This window comes from Lactuca serriola, chromosome 5 (genome assembly GCF_051521515.1).
Source record: "Lactuca serriola cultivar US96UC23 chromosome 5, Lser_US96UC23_V15, whole genome shotgun sequence".
In the NCBI taxonomy this organism is placed as follows: domain Eukaryota; kingdom Viridiplantae; phylum Streptophyta; class Magnoliopsida; order Asterales; family Asteraceae; genus Lactuca; species Lactuca serriola.
In genome coordinates this window covers 346,142,235-346,161,033 of record NC_136412.1, presented here as the reverse complement: position 1 = coordinate 346,161,033, position 18,799 = coordinate 346,142,235, and the positions used below count along the sequence as shown (strand labels likewise).

Here is an 18,799-nt window from a genome sequence, read left to right as displayed (position 1 = left end):
ACGAGGAAGTTTCGACTTGAAACAAATTTCTGGATATATAACTGATCTAGTATTGAAGTTTGGTTCACGTTTAACATAGTGTCATAGGATTACACAAGGAACCATCTTGTACATGAATAGAAAATTCTAGCCCTAAAATGCTAGTTGTGACATGTTCCCAAGAGAATCTTGAAAATTCCCTTCCTCCTCCTCTCTCCTCTTTAGCCTCCAACTTACTAGGATTTGGGTGTGAGCCATTAGAGGCACGAGACTTCTGGTGCTTGCTTTCCGAAGACCAACAAGGAAGGATTACTAGTTTATTTGCTATAATAAACTAAGGTATGAATTTTCTAATAACCCTTTCTTATTTTTGAAAATAGCAATGTACTTTAGGGGTCTTGATATTCAATAGTTCTTTGCAAATTATAGTGAGAACATAGATCCTTTAGGGTGCATGTGAACTTCGGGTTTATGTTTTTTCGCAAAAATAAATTTTTTGTTACATATAAAACCCATCAGTGGTATCAGAGCCATTGTTTTTCGTTGATCTTGCACAAAGTTGAATAGATCAAAATTAGGGTTTATAGAAACTAAACCCTAAGTAGGTGATTTTCGAAAATTCATAGGGTTCTTGAAACCCTAAACTCCAACCCTAAATTTTTGAAATTTGCAAGGGTTTTAGAAACCACGTCGTCGTGGCTATTGACCTGGTTGACCGTTGACTTTTGACCTGTTTGACCTTGGGTCAAACTTGAAGGATATAGGTTGTTGATTGATGATTTATCTATTGGTGTTAAACGGTTCATGGTATTGATCGGTGCAAGGAGTGAGGATGTTGATGTGCTTTTTTGTTTCTACGATTCAGGTGAGTCTTCTCGCTATGTCACATATTACATCGTATATCATTTGCATGATAGGGTAGTGGTGTTGTTAGAGTACGAGTATGCTAGTTAACTAGGACGATTCCTTGTTATGTATGTGTAATGTAGGACACTTGGTGTCATGGTATGTTAGACTGGCAGAGTTTTTCCTGTGGTTTATATGATACAATTAGGGTTCATGATTGGTTAGGGTAATGTTATTATTGTCTGCTTGTTGAATGATTACCCTAGGGGTTGTATGTAGTTACGTTGGATAGCCTGAGAACTGTTGGTCTAATGTCTAACTGCATGGTTCTTGTCTGATTTAATTCTTTTCGATAGATCACCTATTCAACTATCTATTTGACCCATGACTATATATAAATTATGTATTGTATGGAAGACCAGGATTTAGCACATGGCAAATGGATTTAGGGTCGGTCCTGTTACACTCATTGGGTTGGGCCCGTTATATAGATTGGGTTGGGCATGTTGTGTATGTTGGGTTGGGCTCGTTATGAATGGGTGGGATGGGCCCGATATGCATGTTGGCATGGCTCGTTATGTGAGTCAGGGCTAGATGGCTGATGTGGCACTGCATATGTGGAGTTTATATAGTAAAATCCAATGAGTCCAAATACTTGTACATGACGTATTAAATTATATCATATGATTTAATAACCAATATCTACTATCTTGAAATATTATTTTCATAAATAATAATAATTGCCTAATTAATTACAATAGTGAGTTTATTTGTTAATAATCAAATTACTAATAAATATTTAATAAGTGACTACTCACTAATGATGTGACCTCATGTTATTGACAAATATCATTCTAAAATGCTTCTTGGGCATATAGATACAACACATTTGACATAGTTCACACCTATAGTGGTAGATACAACACGCAAACAACTTCATTTTTTTCTATTGAATTCATAAACTCTCTAATATTGATAGACATGGCAATCAAGACCTATAACATATGCCTAATAATTTCCCATTGAAGGTTATTGACATCCGAGTTCGACAATAGGATCTAAATAATATGAAAGCTATATTGCAATTGTTTAAATTGTGAATGGAGTCCAACATAGTGTTATCAACCATATTGTTACTATGCATAGAGTTTAGCAACTATATGGAGAAAATCTTATTCTAACGCAACCGTTAAACCAATTTGGATAAGTTTTCAGATTGGGTTTATCACTTTGAACATTGTATTTTAAGTAAATAATGCACAACTTCTATGATGACCGTGACCAATATATCCTAACTACTACAAGCACATAAAAAATGCTCATTTTAATGTAAAAAAGAATCCATTTTAGACAAGATATTCGAGTTTCGAACTATGGTTTTCATTTTAGACATCGTCTTCTTGGGTTTAACTAACTGTTTGGTAACTTGTAGTTTATGGACATTAAAATTAGACTAAATTACATAAATGATCCATGTGGTCATGAAAAGGTTGCACTCTTAATCCATGAATTGTTTTTAATGATTGAGCCCATATGTATAAGATTTGTTACGTATAATAGTCCATGCGGTTGACTAGCCACATGTAAAATTACTAAAATGCCCTTTTTTATGTTTTATCTAATTTATGTTTCATTAAAAAAGTGATCATGTTATATCAGTAGCCTCTCACCGTCCCCTCAACCTTACCCTTCATATGATTTAGTGTTTATACACATTCTTGGCCCTTTCATCTGTTTCCCTTTGCCCAACCATTTAAATTGCATTTTGTGATTATTCATGTTTTATCAACGAAAAATTAGCCCAATCGACGGTTTATTTTTTGACAGATAAAACAAAAACACAAATGTGTGGATCTAACATATGTTTCCCGTTTCGTGGGCTTAAGGAGTGAGTGTTTTACTATAGGACAAACTACATTGAAAAGTATTTCACGCAAAGTGACAAATAATGAGAAAGAAAGTGTCGACCAACACGTTTGGCTTTCTTTCACATCAATAAGTGGTCAACACCGAAGAAGATATTATAATCCATATTGATATCCATTTTAGAGATCCTCACCCAACTTCTGACACACAATCGACCTCTTCTTACGATGTTCGTATCTCGACTCCTGTTGAGTGGGGATGATTATATTAGGTAGTTACTCTAGTTTTTACGTTAGTTTTACATTTGTTTATGCTATTATGTTTTGGGTTGTCCTTTAACATTAGCTAGTATCTCAAGTACCTTTTGATACTTGTCATTTTTATTTTATTTTTTTTAAATCCTGCGAATAGGTTCATCTTTTTTCCCAAAAAACAAAATAATAAAAAATAATGAAAATGCTATATGGAAAAGCAACACATGTGTAGATACTGAGAAACTCTTCAATAGAGTCTAACGGTTAATGAATTGTAATGTTATGATTCTAAAATTCATAAATATAATGAGATAACTTATCCATTTACGTGTCACCTTGATGTAAAAGAATCTTAGTTAATATCTTGAAAACCGTTTCAAATCACATTCACTATTTGATATATACAAATCAAAATCAAACCATTGAATTGGTTTTTTATTCGGTTTTACCTAAAAAACAACGTAACCGATTCCAAATAATATATAAAGTGGATTATTATTCGACTAAATTATGAAACCCAGAAGGCTTGAGAGAATGACCTAGCCACCCCTCTCGTCCACAACCTCGCTATGAAATGCTACACCATCCGTCAATGTTTGCTATGCAGCTCATTAGGAGGAGCTCGCTATGGGTATAACGAGAGAGAGAAAGAAGGTGGGTCTTCAAAGGCTTTGATCGGTGGATTTTTTTATTTTCAAAATAAAACCCATTCAAAATAATACGCCTTTTGGATGCTATCATTCCCTAATTTTTGATATGCTAAGGGGGTGTTTGGCTTAGCTTTTCACAGCCAAAAAGTCATTTTTGGAAAAGTTACAAAAAGTCAGGATTTTCTGATTTTTCCAAAAGTTCATTTTCATTGTATAAAATCTTCAAAAATAACTTTTAAAACTAGTTTTGACAAATATCTTTTATTTATTTTCTTTTCCAAAAAAGAATATTAGGATGTTAAAAGCTAAGCCAAACACCCGGTTAAAAAATTGTTATGTGCCCAGCGTGTTAAACTTGCTACCCCTCGGCCTATCAAAGGAAAAGAAAAGAAAAGGGGCGACCCGATTAGCTACGAAGTCCGAATATAATAAATGCCTACCCGATTGTGGTTTCTTTTCTATTCGATTTTCTCCCCGATTCACCTCTCCATCTCCCTACCCCCAATTTTCGACCTGTGTTCGGGTTTCTTTCCAATTTACTGAAAGCAACACATTCGCAAGGGGGCTTTAGGGTTAGGGTTTTATCATAAATTGTTCTCCTAGATACGATTCCCTGTAATTGTATTGAGAATGTATGCTGATCGGGTAGAGACTGCGTCAAGGAGTTCTATTAAAGACCGTCTTAATGGCGGAGCCCTAGAAAATCCCGGGCGCCGTAGCCAAGTCACTGGCAAGAGGTTCGTTTTTTTCACTATCTCTAATTCTCGCTCCTCATGTAAAGACATACGCGTTTTCGTTGATATACTGGATACAGGTCATGTGTTTTTACTTGATTTTTTCTTTTGGTTGATTGTTAATTTGAAAAATTGGTATAGCGGTACTGCTTAATTGAAGATACTTTGGTTTTATTATCGTTTAAGATCACAGTTGAGCATAGGTTAGTTGTAGTAAGTTGAAGGACCTGGCTAGTGGCTAGATTTGCTGTAATACCATCAAAAAGGAATTACATAGATTTCAAAGTAAAGTATCAGAGAAATAAACTTCTGAAAGATCCCTATCAGCTGCCTGAAAAGACCAAGATTTGATATTCACCTGTCTGATAATCTGTGTTACTACTTACTAGGGTCATGGTTGGAATGTATACTGTAGGGGGCATGTAGCAATTTTGGACATAGATTGAAAGAAGCAGAAGAATGTAACCCTTTAGCCTCACAAGACAGAGCCAACTCCAATATTTTATTTCATCACTATTCACTTGTCATGTTTGTATAGAGTTTTGGTATCTTATAGGGAGATTATGAGAAAAAAGTTTATTTTACCTGAAGCAGTGACTTTCTTGCTGCAGGCAGAGGCAAGATGATGACAAATGGCAGCATGATCTTTACGAACAACCTGATCCACAAGTATCAAGTATGAATCTGATTACTCTTTCTTTGTTCCATAATGATATGCTAACTTTTACAGATTTACAGATTTACTCATATATGTTTTATGGCATTCATAGATCGTAGTGTTGGTGCTCTTGACCTTCGTTTGAAGCTCCAGAAAAAGAGTAATCAAAGAGCAACTCTTGGTGCAAAGGGTTCTTTGTCAGGTGGTGTAAGAGATCTGCGTGAAAAGTTATCTGGTGTAAGTTATTCACAGCCTGCAGCAAAGCCAAAACCAGTACCAGAGACCACCAGTAAACCTGCTAGGAGAAGTGTTGTAGCTGATGCTAATGTAACAGAGACTAAAAAAGTTTCTACTAATGCATCTAAGAGAAAAAAGGTATATATATTATTATTATTATTGTTGACTACTAAACTTCTTATGTTTGTATTAAGAAAGTTTTTTAGTTCTCTTAAAGGTTTCACCTATTTGATAAATCTACGTGTTCTTTGATTGTTTTTAATATAGTAATGCTGGTTTTTATCTTAACTTGTATTTTTGATTTTTACTTCTTAGTGTTATGTGTCTTGTGCAGACTGAAACAGTGGATAGCTTCTTGCAGGCATTGGGTCTTGAAAAGTATTCTATTACATTTCAAGCAGAGGAAGTATGGAATTATTATATTAAATAATAAATCTTTTTTTTGTATATTGTGGTTTTCACTTTTTAGAACTTGTAAGGAGGTGACATGTGTTGTGTATTTCAGGTTGATATGACAGCTCTTCTACACATGACTGATGAAGATCTAAAGGCTATGGGAATACCAATGGTATGTTCATATTCTAATAACTATTTCATGGACATAAGTCATGTTTATGTCAAACATAGTACAATTTGTTTTGTCATATAATGTTTGTGTAACAAATGGTTGAATTTATGTAGGGTCCAAGAAAGAAGATCCTCTTGGCATTGGAATCTAAAGGATGAGCTATGTTTGTGACATCCAACAAAATCAAGGAGTCTATTTGTAACTTTTTCATGGGTTAATTTTTTTTTGTTATTGATTGTATTAATGAAGTAGACGCAAGAGAGGATTTGATAGGATTAGATTGTGTAATGACTTTGATGCTTTACCATATAAAGTTCTATTATATCTCCAATTAGTAAACCATATAGTTAAATTTCAACAAATTAAGTAAGGGTAAGACTTTCTAAAGTAAAAAAATAAAAACTAAAAAGAAAAAGTATGTTGCCATTTCTTAACACAAAACAACGTCAATGTTATGTTTCCTATCTATGCACTTACCTTGTAACATATTATCACAAATCAAATTAAATGCCTTGAAAATTAAATAAATTACATGAATGATCCTATGGTTTGGAGTAATTTGTGTTTGGTTCTTAACTCTTTTTTTTTTTTTTTTTTTTAATAACTCGGACAATCCCGATATAATAGTTTTGTTGTGTCTTTGGTCCCTTTCAAGCATAAAAAAATTATTTTGCACTTAATGATTTCTTATTTAAAATTTTATTATTTATTTATTATTTTTTAAATAGAAAATAGAAAGTAAGCCAACATTCAATTCATCTCCACCTAAACTAAACAATATACGTACTATCTCTCCATCAATCTTTTCTAATACAAACCCTAAGTTACTTAACACCAAGTCCAACACCCTCCTTTACCTGACCACCATTGTTGTAACTGGATCGTTGTCGACGCCGGTCCACACGTCCCATCCACCACCGTTCAATTTCTGCGTCATCCACCACCATTCCATTTCTCCACCATTAACTATCAAGTTCATGGCGGATCTTGACACTGATGAAGTTTAAGCTAAGATTGGGCTTTTATGTTTGAGAAATTAGAGCAATTGTGAATATGAAGATGATGCTAGGATTATTTTCCCTAGGTTGGATTATGCGGCATAGACAATAGCTATGACCACAACCAATCGATAACAATGAAGTCTGTGTTGGAATCAGAAGATCAATGATGAGAATAGGCAGACCATTTCTCAAGAATTCCACTACTTCGTCTCTATAATGTGGCGGGTTGGCTCGATCCTCCATACATAAATTTGCTATGAGTTTCTTGATTTTGTTATTCCCCATTCATTATTCTCGAGTTCTTAACATTATTTTTGTTAGTATGGTCGGATGAAGGTCACTTTTTGTTAGTATGGTCGAATTATTACAACACTTGATGCAAGTCAACCCATGGTTAGTTGAACCGGTGGCAATGTTATTATCTAAATCTTTTTTTTTTTTTCCCTAGTGGGGTGGGGTATTGTTTTTTTTGTGGCAGGAGATATTTGCAAATGAAAAATAATATGGGCTTATAATAATTTTAATAAATTATAAATAATAAACAAACAATTAACTTTTTTTTAAAGAAATCATTAGGGTTAAAGTAGTCTTTTTATGTTTGACGAGACTAAAGACACAACAAAACCATACTATAAAGATTGTCCGAGTTAAAAAAAAAATAGTTAAGAACAAAACATACAAATTACTCTAAACCACAACGTAAGTTACTCTTTCCTTAATTCTCTCCGACCTTTTTTTTAAGATATCAAAAGTTATTTATTTATTTATTTATTTTTCATTGTTGAACGTTTGTTAACAATATAACAAAGCCGCTTTATATACAAAGTAATCGTAAATTTTGATCGAGATAGACAGACCTATTAAAAATATCGTCGATCAGAATAATCATGGCAAGAGCGAATTGATTAATCTACATCAATTTTAGTTTTTTTTGGGCGTTCGTATTTTCATTAACTTTATTAATAAAAACCTAACTTAAAGCTTTTCCTTGACCACTTTTAGAAGTTTTGTATGTTATTTTTACCATCATCTTAATGAATTGTTTTATAAAACTCCCTGTCTAGTTTGCTATACTATTTTAAACAGATGTAATATTCAGAAAAAAAATATATTTAGCAATAACATTAGATAAAATTAATATATTGCAATTCACGAAATTAAAATAGAAAGCAGTAAAAGGAAAGAAATTCGATAAAATAATAATAAAGCTTTGTTGGTTGAATATAATTAGAGGAGTAAAATGAAACATTATTGAATAAAAACAGAAAACAGTTAACTATAAAAATATAAAACTCAAAGAACTTCACTTCTCTTAGGCTAAAAGGTGTCACAAATTTTTCACTGCTGGTAAGCTGACTTGAACACATTTACCGCCGGTATACACTGGGCTTAGGACTGGTAATGGAGAGACTTTTGACCCTGATCTGATCCAAACCCTTAACAATTATATGTGTTTGGAGCATAATTTTTGATCTATTTACCTGTTAATGACCCGTACCCGCTAACCCTTTTATTAAAAGGGTCGGGTGTGGATCATCATCGATCCGCTCCATTTATAACTCACCCCATATAAATTTTAGAATTATATATTTATATTTTATACTGATTAAGTTTTACTTTAAATTCCAATCGAAAGTTCAAAGAGAAAATACCAAAGACTAACTGTTTTTACATAGGACTCGAGGACTCAACTTCTAGTCTTCTCCCAAGAATCACGATGTCATTTCATTTATATTTCATCATATAATCACCAATTTCATTTATAAATCAATAAATTCATTTATCAATCGGAAGAAAGTTTGTAATTGTTATTCTCTATCAATGCAATCGAGGGTCAAAAACCAATCGGAAGTAACTACAATAATGATTTTAATTCCAATCGAAACTCTTCGAGTACATAATGTGTTTTCTAAATCAACATTTGTTTTATTTAACAAATGTGATTTTATGATTTAAGTAAAATTGGTTTGATTATTCAAAAAACCTATGAGTTAAGACGCGGGTTCGGCTATCTACTGATTCGGTGAATAAGGGTATGAGTTTGATTATTCAAAACCCTGCGGGTTACGGAACAGGTTTAAATCGGGTTTTGGAATATGTTAAAAGAGTTTGGATTAAGACCGATTCGCTCCTAACCCGCCTCATTGACAGGTCTAACCGGGCCTCACCAATGAATTCACTGCCGGTGGGTTTCTACCGGCTGCAAAAGTTTGAATTTTCGAACGTTGCCAACGGTTGGCAATGGCTATTTCACCATTTTTTTTTTTTTTACAAATTTACTATTATATACACCTTTCCTTCTTCCAAAATATTACCAAAGTACACACTCATTACACAAAATTTTCATTTAAACGTCTTCCAACAATCTAAATTTTTTCAAGCAAAAAAAATGTTACCACACCTTAGTTCGTAGGTAAAAATTATAAAAAATGTAAAAGATGATGTGGCTTCTAAGTGACACTTTTCTATTAGACAAAAAAATACACCACACCCTTTAACCTAATAATTAAAAACACTTTATGAGTTTGATTTCAAATAATTGATCTCACAAAAACCCTTCCAGTGGAGATGCGATGCTATGGTATGTTTCGGCAAGTTTTGAGATCTTTTAACTTTTAATAAAAAACTAAGGTTGCGTTTAGTTACGGAAAAACAATTTTCATTTTCCGTTTTTTGTTTTCCCTTTTCGATTTTCATTTTCCGTTTTCATTTTTCATTCAAAAATTTTGAAAACGCGTTTAGTTAAACTTATTCATTTTTCATTTTCAGTTTTAGAAAATTAGAAAACGTGTTTAGATGTGTATTTTTCTATCGGTTTTCATTTTTAGAAAACAGTAGCAGTGGTAGGATGTGGGTGGGGGCGGTGACGGTAGCAGGTTGGCAGCGGTGGTGATGACGACAGGCAATGGTGGTGGCGGCGGCAACGGTGGTGGTGGTACTAGTGACAGGTTAGTGGTGGTGGTGATGGTGATAGTAGGTCAGTGATTGTCATGATGGTGTTGGGTTGGTGGGGGTGCGACTGTGTGTTTGTGTGTGTATGTGTGTGTTTGTGGGGGTAGGTGTAGGTTTGTGTGTGTGTGTGTGGGTGTATGTGTTTGTGAGGGTGGGGGTAGGTGTGGGTGTGTGTGGTTATGTGTGTGAGTGTGTTTGTGTGTGTGGGTGCGTTGGTTGGTATGTATGTGTGTGTGTGTTTGTGGGTGGGTGTGTATGTGTATGTGTGTGTTTGTGGGTGGGTGTATGTATGGGTGGGTATGTATGTGTATGTGTGTGTGTGTGTTTGTGGGTGGATGTGTGTGGGTGGGTATGTATGTGTATGTGTGTGCATGTGTGTGTGTTTGTGTGTTGGTGTGTGTATGTGCGAGTGAGTGTGTGTGGTGGTGGGTATGTACGTGTGTGTGTGGGGGGGGGGGTGTTAAGGTGGGGGTAGGTAGAGGTGGATAGGGTGGAGTGGGTGTGTGTTTATATTGTAGAAAATTTTTGGAGTTAGAAAAATATGGAAAACAATAATTATCAATTTTCCAAAAATTTCCAACTTCTTTGTAATTTTAGAAAACGGAAAATTTTCATTTTCCGTGAAAAATTTAGAAAAATAGACCAACTAAACGCGTTTTCAAAATTCTCATTTTTCTTGGAAAATTTTTCCGGAAAACAACTCATTTTTCCGCAACTAAACGCACCCTAAATATTTGATTTTTTTTACAAAGTTTCCTATATATGTCTAATTCAAACGCATGTCCAAATCAATATATCAAGAACCTCAAATACGTACATATTAAAGGTTTGTTAATTTGGATGTACGTACGTGTTGGAAATTAATATTATTACTTGATTATTATGACTGCAAGTTGTATGATTATCTAGTTGTTTAGAATTCAAACAACTATAACAAAATTATTCATTTTCATCTTATTTTAATCTATTAATTCATTACATTACCAGAAATTTACATTAAAAAGGATCATAATTAGTTAATTACAGCTTGATAATTAAGTATTTAAGTGTCCTCTGAGTTCTCTCCACATAAGCCATACAAATTTTGTTTCTTCTACAACTATACAAATTGTACTTTTAGACAATCTTTATCAAGTGCGATCATCTATCTACAAGATACAAAAATGGTGACATTTCACTGCATGGGTTCCAGTAATTTGCATGTTTTCATGGCGTAGAGACTTGGTTTAATTATCCTTTATGAGTTGTTCTAATCAAAGTAAAATTTTGATTCAGATATCCATTTGCTTCTTAATTAGTGTCTATAATTGGCAAACTGGAAGATTACTTCAACCACATACTCTCACAATTTGCAGTATAAATCAAGAAAGCTTCACACCCTAAATTTCCATGCAAAGTAATGGGGAGAGTTCATCAATCGTTGCTATTGCTTGTTACCTTTCTCATAGCTTTCTCGACCTTAATCAAGGGTCAAAAAACATCATTAGGGAAGTTTGATTTACAAAAAGGTCAATCGGAATCCGAGGGTATCAAAGGTCGATATGTCAATAATCCTTTCAATTCCGTTTACTATCCTGATTCCGGAGTTGGATTCCAGGACGAGGGTAGTTCTAAAGATGGGTCGACGAGGGTAATTGGCGAGGAACCCGCTCTTTTTCTGCTGCACTTCTTACCAGGCTTAGGATTCCCGTTTCCATTCCCATTCCCAGGTTTGGGATTCCCATTGCCAGGGTTGGGATTCCCATTGCCAGGCTTGGGAGCCCCATTGCCAGGCTTGGGAGCCCCGTTTCCGTTTCCGTTTCCGTTCCCGTTGGGAGGTTATCCGCCGGGGACTGGGTTTGCAGGTGGCCCTGGTAAAGGTTTCGGCGGTGGTGGGGGGTTTGGGTTTCCGGGCGGCGGTCCTGGTAAAGGTTTGGGCGGTCGTGGGGGGTTTGGGCCTGGTGGTTTTCAGGGTAAACAGGAGGCGGAGGGCAAAGATGAGTTCAGAAGAAATCCGTCTCCATGATTTACTATTTTTTCTCGAAGTTATAAAGTCGTATGAAATAATGTCATCTACTATAAAATATTTATGTATTTATCGTGTTCCATAAGAGTTTGTTTGGTTTAATTTAGTCTCTATTAAGATTTGCATTGAATCAGGTTTGATTGTTGTGTATTGATATAATGACATTAATAAACAGAGGTATTAGGCTTCTTCTGATAATGTACACAAAGTTTTCTACTTGAATTTTATTTGTTGATGTTATGCTTTCAAATACTACATTTTCTATATCATTGTCTTTTGATGTATCAAGGATTCAAACAAAGTGGTAGATCCATAAAAAGTTATAATTAGAGTACATGTTCATTGAAAATGTACTAATCCGGAGATGTGAAGACTTTTTTAATACATAATAGAACTAGAAATTCTCATTTTTTTTACTACAGTTCATAGTTTTTTAATATAAAGTATGAGATAAAAGTAACAACAAAGTGGGGTCCACACTCCTCTTTGGGGTAATGTGGATCCTTCGCTACTCATACATAATGATCTAAAATAGCATATGATATGACGAAATCAAGAAAAGAATCCGATTGCAGTATATCTTGATGACAACGAAAAACAACACCTCCTTGTCCCACTTATTGGCAGACCGACGGAGCAATGTGGTGCCCCTATCGTTGGTTCACCGAAAAAAACCTTAGATAATCGTATGTATTTTTTGAGTTGTGAATACGAAAGTTATTTTAGTGGTTTCTTTTTGCATTTAGAATTCGTAGGATTTAGAGTTATAATATGAAGTTTTTAGGTTTTGTTAAAGTTTCATAAATAATTTGAGAAAAATTCTTGAAAACAAAGATTGTTCTTATTGTTATTTGTGTCTTGTCACTCGTTGTCACTCCGTTATTTGTCTTCCATCATTCTAATCATTCAGTTGGAAATGAAATACAAGAAATGTTATGAATTGAAGAAATTTGATTATCTCCATTTTGTTGCATTCTTTTCAACATGGTCATTTTTTCCCAATCCTTAGAAGAAAAATCGTAATATAACTATCTTTATTTAACATATTGATTATTTAAATTTAGAACTAAATTTTCTACGAATAACCACAAATACCTTATTATTATGATAATCTATTAGGGTAAGTTTTAGTAAGCTTTTCTAATGCAACTAACTTCCGTAGTTTTGTAAATATTACATTCTATAACTCTACACTGAAGTTATAAATATACAACATATTTACATATAATATAAAAAAATTCATATAGAATTTCATTAAATTCCTACATGCCACCAAAATATAATCACATGATGCAATGCAATCACTCATTCAATTACCTTAAATATTCCATTAACATGACCATTACATTCTTTCATCCAACCAAACATATTCTAAGATTTTCGATACATCACATTAACAAAAGTATTTGTCCCCGGAGTGGAGCCAAGACTTTTGAAATAAAGGTGCTAGAAAGTGATTCCTTTTTGAAAAATGAATACTTAAAATGGGCCGTGGGTTTTAGGTATAATGAATTTTAGCTGGTTATGAACTTATAGCCCAATTAAAAAATATGAATTGGGCTCAACACACATTGTCCTCCTCTAGAAGCTCCACCACTTTATGTTTGTCAATTGTCATAACAACAAAAATCCATAACTCTAGGACAATCTGATTTACTTTATGTTGGCCAATGAATCTATTTGGTGAGTTGGTGAACCTTTTTATAGTAATAAAAGTTACTTTAGGTAAACTATTGACATAGGAAAATGAAAAAAAAACATTTTTAAGCTTTATTAAAATCTAATCACGTTACACAGATAGAAAACCAAAAGACAACAACATGACAAAGTGGAAAGACACTAAAATGCAATTACAAACGAACCGAGTTTTTATCTTTTGACTGGTTTTTTTCTCCATTCGGTGCGACCCCGGTTAAGCTCAAGACCATCACCCGATGATCTTAAAAAATGCAAAAATTGGGTCAAATGTTGTCCAGAAGATGCGGATCCATTGGTTCCTTCAAGCTCTGAACTTGTAAGGGAATCAACAATATCATCATGTTGGCATTCACGCCTATAGTCTAAGGTTATAGTTTGTAGTTCATGAGTGTCAATCACTTCTTGTGGGATACTCTGTCAAAAAGACCAAAATTAAGCACTTATTCTATACAGCCATATCTTTTTGACTTAATAGCTACATACTGACCTCCAAAACCCACCCAATGTAGGTAACATTGTTAACGTGCTTGTTCATATCCAGATCGGCTCTTCTTGGCTTTATATATGTATACATCATAAGGATTGTTCAATGCTTAATAGTAGTTTGTAAGAAGAAAAATACTTATATTTGGAATAAACTATGGTTTTACCACAAGTCCTAGCGTTGAATATTCAGCAGGGTCTTCTAGTTTTGCTATCTTCTTCAGGCTGCTATTGTTCTCTTCTGGAAATGCTAATCTGGAAGCCATAACACAATCAAATCAATGAAACAAGGTAGAATAACAATTGGATAACTGAATTATGATTATAAACATCAACACTTCATACCTAGGTGTCTTGGGACAAAATATTAAATACTCATCTCTAACATCATCATTTACTTTCTGGAGTCTTCTAGTATCCTCATTCATCATCACCCACTTGCTGCATTTTATATGGAAATGATCAATTGTTACACCATTTTGTAAAATCCACATTAAACAGAGACAATCTTGGACCTTTAAAGGAGAGAAAAAAGAAACTAAAAACACACCTTGTTGCCCTTCCAATGACCTCACCATTGGAATGGTCTTTTATAATCCAATCACGTCTAGTACCAATTCTTCCTTCACTTTGACACCAAGTCTCAATTTCAACCACATCACTCCTATCATATAAAACATGGTTTTTTTTAAAGAAAATCAAGAAGCTATATCAATTGTGAAAGATATGAAACAATCAAGACAAGTTACCATGCAGGGTATCTGTAGATTTCAATGTGCATTCGTGAAGTCACCCAAATGAGATGCAACTTTCTCATAGTGGTTGTAGTGGCAAATCCATCTGTTGAAAACCCCACACTCTGAGCATGATTACCTCCAACCTCCTACAATATGTTCAAACTTCAAACTTTACAAGGCTGTTAAAACACCATAGACACACACCTTCAAAGCTTCAAGTGTAGTAAATACTATATCCACCAAGAACAGAGGAAACGAGAGTCTCCTTGAACATTACATGTATAGAGTGCAAGATATGCAAGATTTCAAATTGATAATCTGTTTTATGAAATACTGTAGCATGCATTGATAAATCAATCAAACATATGATCCAAATTCGACATCTACATCATCGTCACAGTCTAAAAAAAGATACCGATCTTCGTAAATTCCTTTAAAGAGACACATGCATTGACCAATTCACCAAATTCTGCCCAAAATCCAACAGTTTGAACTTTGAACACCAAAAACAGAGGTAAAAGAATGAAATTTTAACCTGCAAGAGATTGGCAATTGTTTCAACAGTAGCAGTTTTGTTAATCCCGACTTCATAACACCTAATGATGAACCTCTCCTTATACGATAATCCATCTTCCGTCAAGCTTCCCATCCGGAGCTGGTCCGCCAGGCTCTTTTCCTCCTCTGCTTCGTTCAAACCGATAGCAACGGTGGTCGGTTGTTCTTCGGTCTTCACAACCATCACCGGCGCAACCCTCCGCGACGATGAATTGCATAAGAAACCGGTGTTTCTTCTTCGAATTGAAAAGAAATCGATGGATCGGGGATGAGTTACGACACGGGTGTTGTCTTTAAAGACGCCATTGTTAGTCGCCGTCGCCGCTGCGGCAGTCTGAACAGCTTTCAGCAACATACTTGTCGCCGCCGCGGTCGCCGGAACACCTGTTGGTTGGCTAGATATGTTCTGCGGTCGGTATGATTTATGTAGTGCGGCTTCGATGGGACCGAGGCAGATGTTGCTTAGACGACAGTGACACTGGAGTTGCAGTTATTCACGTTTATGCCATGAACTGCTTGGTGTGCACCGCGTATCTTTGTTTACATAATCTTGCCAAAGGGTTTTCGGTATACTTAATGTTTAAAGTTATTATTATTTTTTTTAATAATAATAAAAGTACTTTCGAATTTGTGGTAAACATTTCGGACAAGAAAAAGAATAGTATTCAAACATCATAAAAACAAAGTAGATTAGGATGCGAAGATAAAGACAAACGATGCCATTTAGTTGAAAATTATTAAATTTAATATTTCAGATTTAAAAGATTGAAATAATTTTTGAAAAGTGTTTTTGTAAATGAGAAAAAAAAGTTATATATCAGTTTAAATCGAAATGTACTTTTGAGATTTGATATTTATTTTTGGTAAACACATACAAGTGGATTATTTACCTATACCTCTAGTAACAATACCACATCTTTGGGATTAATAATAGGACCTACACATTTCATGTCATAAGTAGGGGTGACAGTTGTGTCAGGTTTGGGTTGACTCGGGTTGACGGGTCAAAATGTATCAACCCGTAAACAATCCATATAATTATTTGTGTCGTAGGTTGGCGGGTTGGAAACAACAACCCGGATACGTCTCGTCCGTCTAACCGTTTAATTATACGAGTTCGTGGGTCAGATTTGGGTTAGTAGGTTGATCAATCAGCTCATATATTATTTGCTTAATAGTGATGACTCGTTGATTTATGACATATAATACCGATAAACTGATAAGCTTAGTCATATAACTTAAAGTTAATATATTATATGGTGAACCATCTCAGTGAGCTTTCTTTAAAACGCTAACACTCTTTAAAAAACAAAAAACAAATAAAATAAATTATACGAGTTGACGGGTTTACCCAAGAACCCAATTACTAACCCAAACACCATCTGCGGGCAGGTCAAAAAATTTCAATCTAAACATTTTTATTTTTATGTCGTATCGTATCAAGAATGAACCGTAAATTAAACTATGTTATAACGAGGAGCTGCCATGTAGCTCTCAATATACTCATACTATAGCCCTAAGCAGTAAATGTTTGATTGGGTCATACCTTCTCACAATTCGAACCGTGAAATACTTCGATATCTATATCATTTATATTAAATCTGATTAAAAATTAAAATGCTCCAATAGAATATAATATTTATTTTAGACACTAATCACTTAGCAATCATATATATATATATATATATATATATATATATATATATATATATATATATATATATATATATATATATATATATATATATATATATAACTCGTATAAAAGAGACCCTTCAAAATATTATAATTCAAGATAAATAGTCATTCTTATACCAAATGTAACATCCACTACTAGAAAACAACCCTTTAGTGACACGCGAACAATGACACGTTGATTGACGATACACATTTTTTGCGTGCCCTAAAAATAATGTTAGATTTCCAAAATATGAAGCATAGAGGACACACATTTATGCGTGCCTTAAAATTAGTGTCCAATAAAAAAAATTAGAAACACGGAGGGCACCTATCTTAAACGGGTGTCGTGTAGATCGATGTCGCCTTATAATTTTTTTAAACGCGCGTTCGACCATGTACTAAATTCCACAAACCATTCCAGTCATGGCTTTTTTCAAGAATGAACGGTGCTCTCTGGCCTCTACAATAATCGATGATCTCACCCAATGACCTCGCCTCACCTTGCCATCAACCTCAGGTCCTACGACCTTTGGCTTATTTGTACTCCGGCGATCTCCGGCTCACTTCTCCTCATCATCAGGTCATAAAAGGGTTTTATTTATCTTATAATATTCCATGTCTCTTATTTTCTCCAGCCTAGTACGTGCAAGAGTGGTGATCGACCGGTGGTGAAACCATTCGGGTCTTTCTTCCTCTCTATTCTCCCGCTTGTCATCAAAATCGAATGGTGCCGTGATTACAGGGCGAGAATGACTAGATTTCCCTCATAATGTGTAGAAGGGTCGAATCATGAAGTCTTACCACAACTTAGAGCAAAAAAGGAAACGACTCTCTGTTCTCTCGCTTCTCAAACGATTTCTCCCCTCGTGAATCGGATTTCTTCCCAATGATTTCTGATTTTGAAATATTAACTTTGGGTGCTTAATTTCACAAAACGTTTCTTCTTCTCTGGCACCCCCAACCTCATCAATAGTGTATTTTTTTAGGGTTTCTAAAAACAAAAGCTTATATAGTTTCTTCACCTTTTGAGAAAATTAACTTATGAGAGTCGAATTCATTCATTTTTCTTAAAATTTTTTCTAAAAGGTGTTTAATTCCACATTAATTTGTGCAGGTGGCGGCTATTTCTTGGTTTACAACATTAGGATTCTCTTTTTGTGTGTTATTCGCCCCTTTTTTGGGCAAAATATGCATCAATATATTGTAATGGAATCTACACTCCTCTAGTAAGCTCTTTTTATCTCCATTTCTCAATTATTTCATATATTTATTTCCATAACCATTTTCAAGAATTTTTTACTTCTTAATCTTACCGTGTTATATATATTCATTTGGCTTGTATATTTGGTACGATGTTTGTGATCCAACAGATATAAATGTTAAAAAGAAGGATCAACACTAGAAGATAAAAAATATTATGAATACGAAACTAAAAAAAGCCATGTCACCACCTTGTTTAATGCCCCTTTTGGCTCTCATTCCTTGTGCTACCATGTGTTATCAACACCAAGAGTCTTCTGAACATCTAACAAGTGAACATGGGATGTTCTACTCCACATTGAACTGATGTGAAATTTTTTGTGTTCATGGATTTGTGGCTTTAATTGGAGATGGTATATTTATTTCATCAAGTGTTTATTTTTTTATAATATTGCTAATGAATTACATATTTTGAGAGATTTTAATAATTTTGGCCTCAATAATTTTGAAGAAGGAGAAGTTGTATGCAAAGTTCTCCAAATGTGATTTAATGGATATCTCAGTTGCAATTTAACACCATTTATGAGTTGACAAGAACCAAATCAGAGTAAATATGTGTGCATTAATTAAGTAAGTGCTACAATAGTAATATTGTAATAAAAAGCTCAGATTCAAAATTAAAAGTTTAACAATGAA

At 34.3% G+C, this 18,799-nt stretch overlaps 2 protein-coding genes across 2 annotated transcripts; one reads left to right on the top strand and one right to left on the bottom strand.

Moving 5' to 3' along the window:
• Positions 1-4,084: 4,084 nt before the first annotated feature.
• Positions 4,085-6,123, top strand: LOC145055473 (uncharacterized). Its single transcript, XM_079003811.1, has 6 exons — positions 4,085-4,332; positions 4,941-5,005; positions 5,100-5,362; positions 5,559-5,630; positions 5,730-5,792; positions 5,906-6,123. The coding sequence occupies exons 1-6, from the start codon at positions 4,226-4,228 to the stop codon at positions 5,948-5,950; spliced, it is 615 nt and encodes a 204-aa protein (XP_078859937.1). The 5' UTR covers positions 4,085-4,225; the 3' UTR covers positions 5,951-6,123.
• Positions 6,124-13,497: 7,374 nt separating this feature from the next.
• Positions 13,498-15,669, bottom strand: FATA (fatA acyl-ACP thioesterase). Its single transcript, XM_079003810.1, has 7 exons — positions 15,204-15,669; positions 14,681-14,814; positions 14,482-14,595; positions 14,277-14,372; positions 14,099-14,186; positions 13,936-14,004; positions 13,498-13,862 (listed from the first exon to the last, which is right to left on the bottom strand). The coding sequence occupies exons 1-7, from the start codon at positions 15,576-15,578 to the stop codon at positions 13,620-13,622; spliced, it is 1,119 nt and encodes a 372-aa protein (XP_078859936.1). The 5' UTR covers positions 15,579-15,669; the 3' UTR covers positions 13,498-13,619.
• Positions 15,670-18,799: the final 3,130 nt, after the last annotated feature.

What these genes read in the sequence shown, in the direction of transcription:
- LOC145055473 (XM_079003811.1), top strand. Translation starts at nt 4,226, where the DNA reads ATGTATGCTGATCGGGTAGAGACTGCGTCAAGGAGTTCTATTAAAGAC. An exon ending in AGCCAAGTCACTGGCAAGAG is followed by an intron (nt 4,333 to 4,940) that starts GTTCGTTTTTTT and finishes TTCTTGCTGCAG; the next exon opens with GCAGAGGCAAGATGATGACA. An exon ending in AGGCTATGGGAATACCAATG is followed by an intron (nt 5,793 to 5,905) that starts GTATGTTCATAT and finishes GAATTTATGTAG; the next exon opens with GGTCCAAGAAAGAAGATCCT.
- FATA (XM_079003810.1), bottom strand. Translation starts at nt 15,578, where the DNA reads ATGTTGCTGAAAGCTGTTCAGACTGCCGCAGCGGCGACGGCGACTAAC. An exon ending in ATCTACAGATACCCTGCATG is followed by an intron (nt 14,596 to 14,680) that starts GTAACTTGTCTT and finishes TTTATATGATAG; the next exon opens with GAGTGATGTGGTTGAAATTG. An exon ending in TTTTGTCCCAAGACACCTAG is followed by an intron (nt 14,187 to 14,276) that starts GTATGAAGTGTT and finishes TATGGCTTCCAG; the next exon opens with ATTAGCATTTCCAGAAGAGA.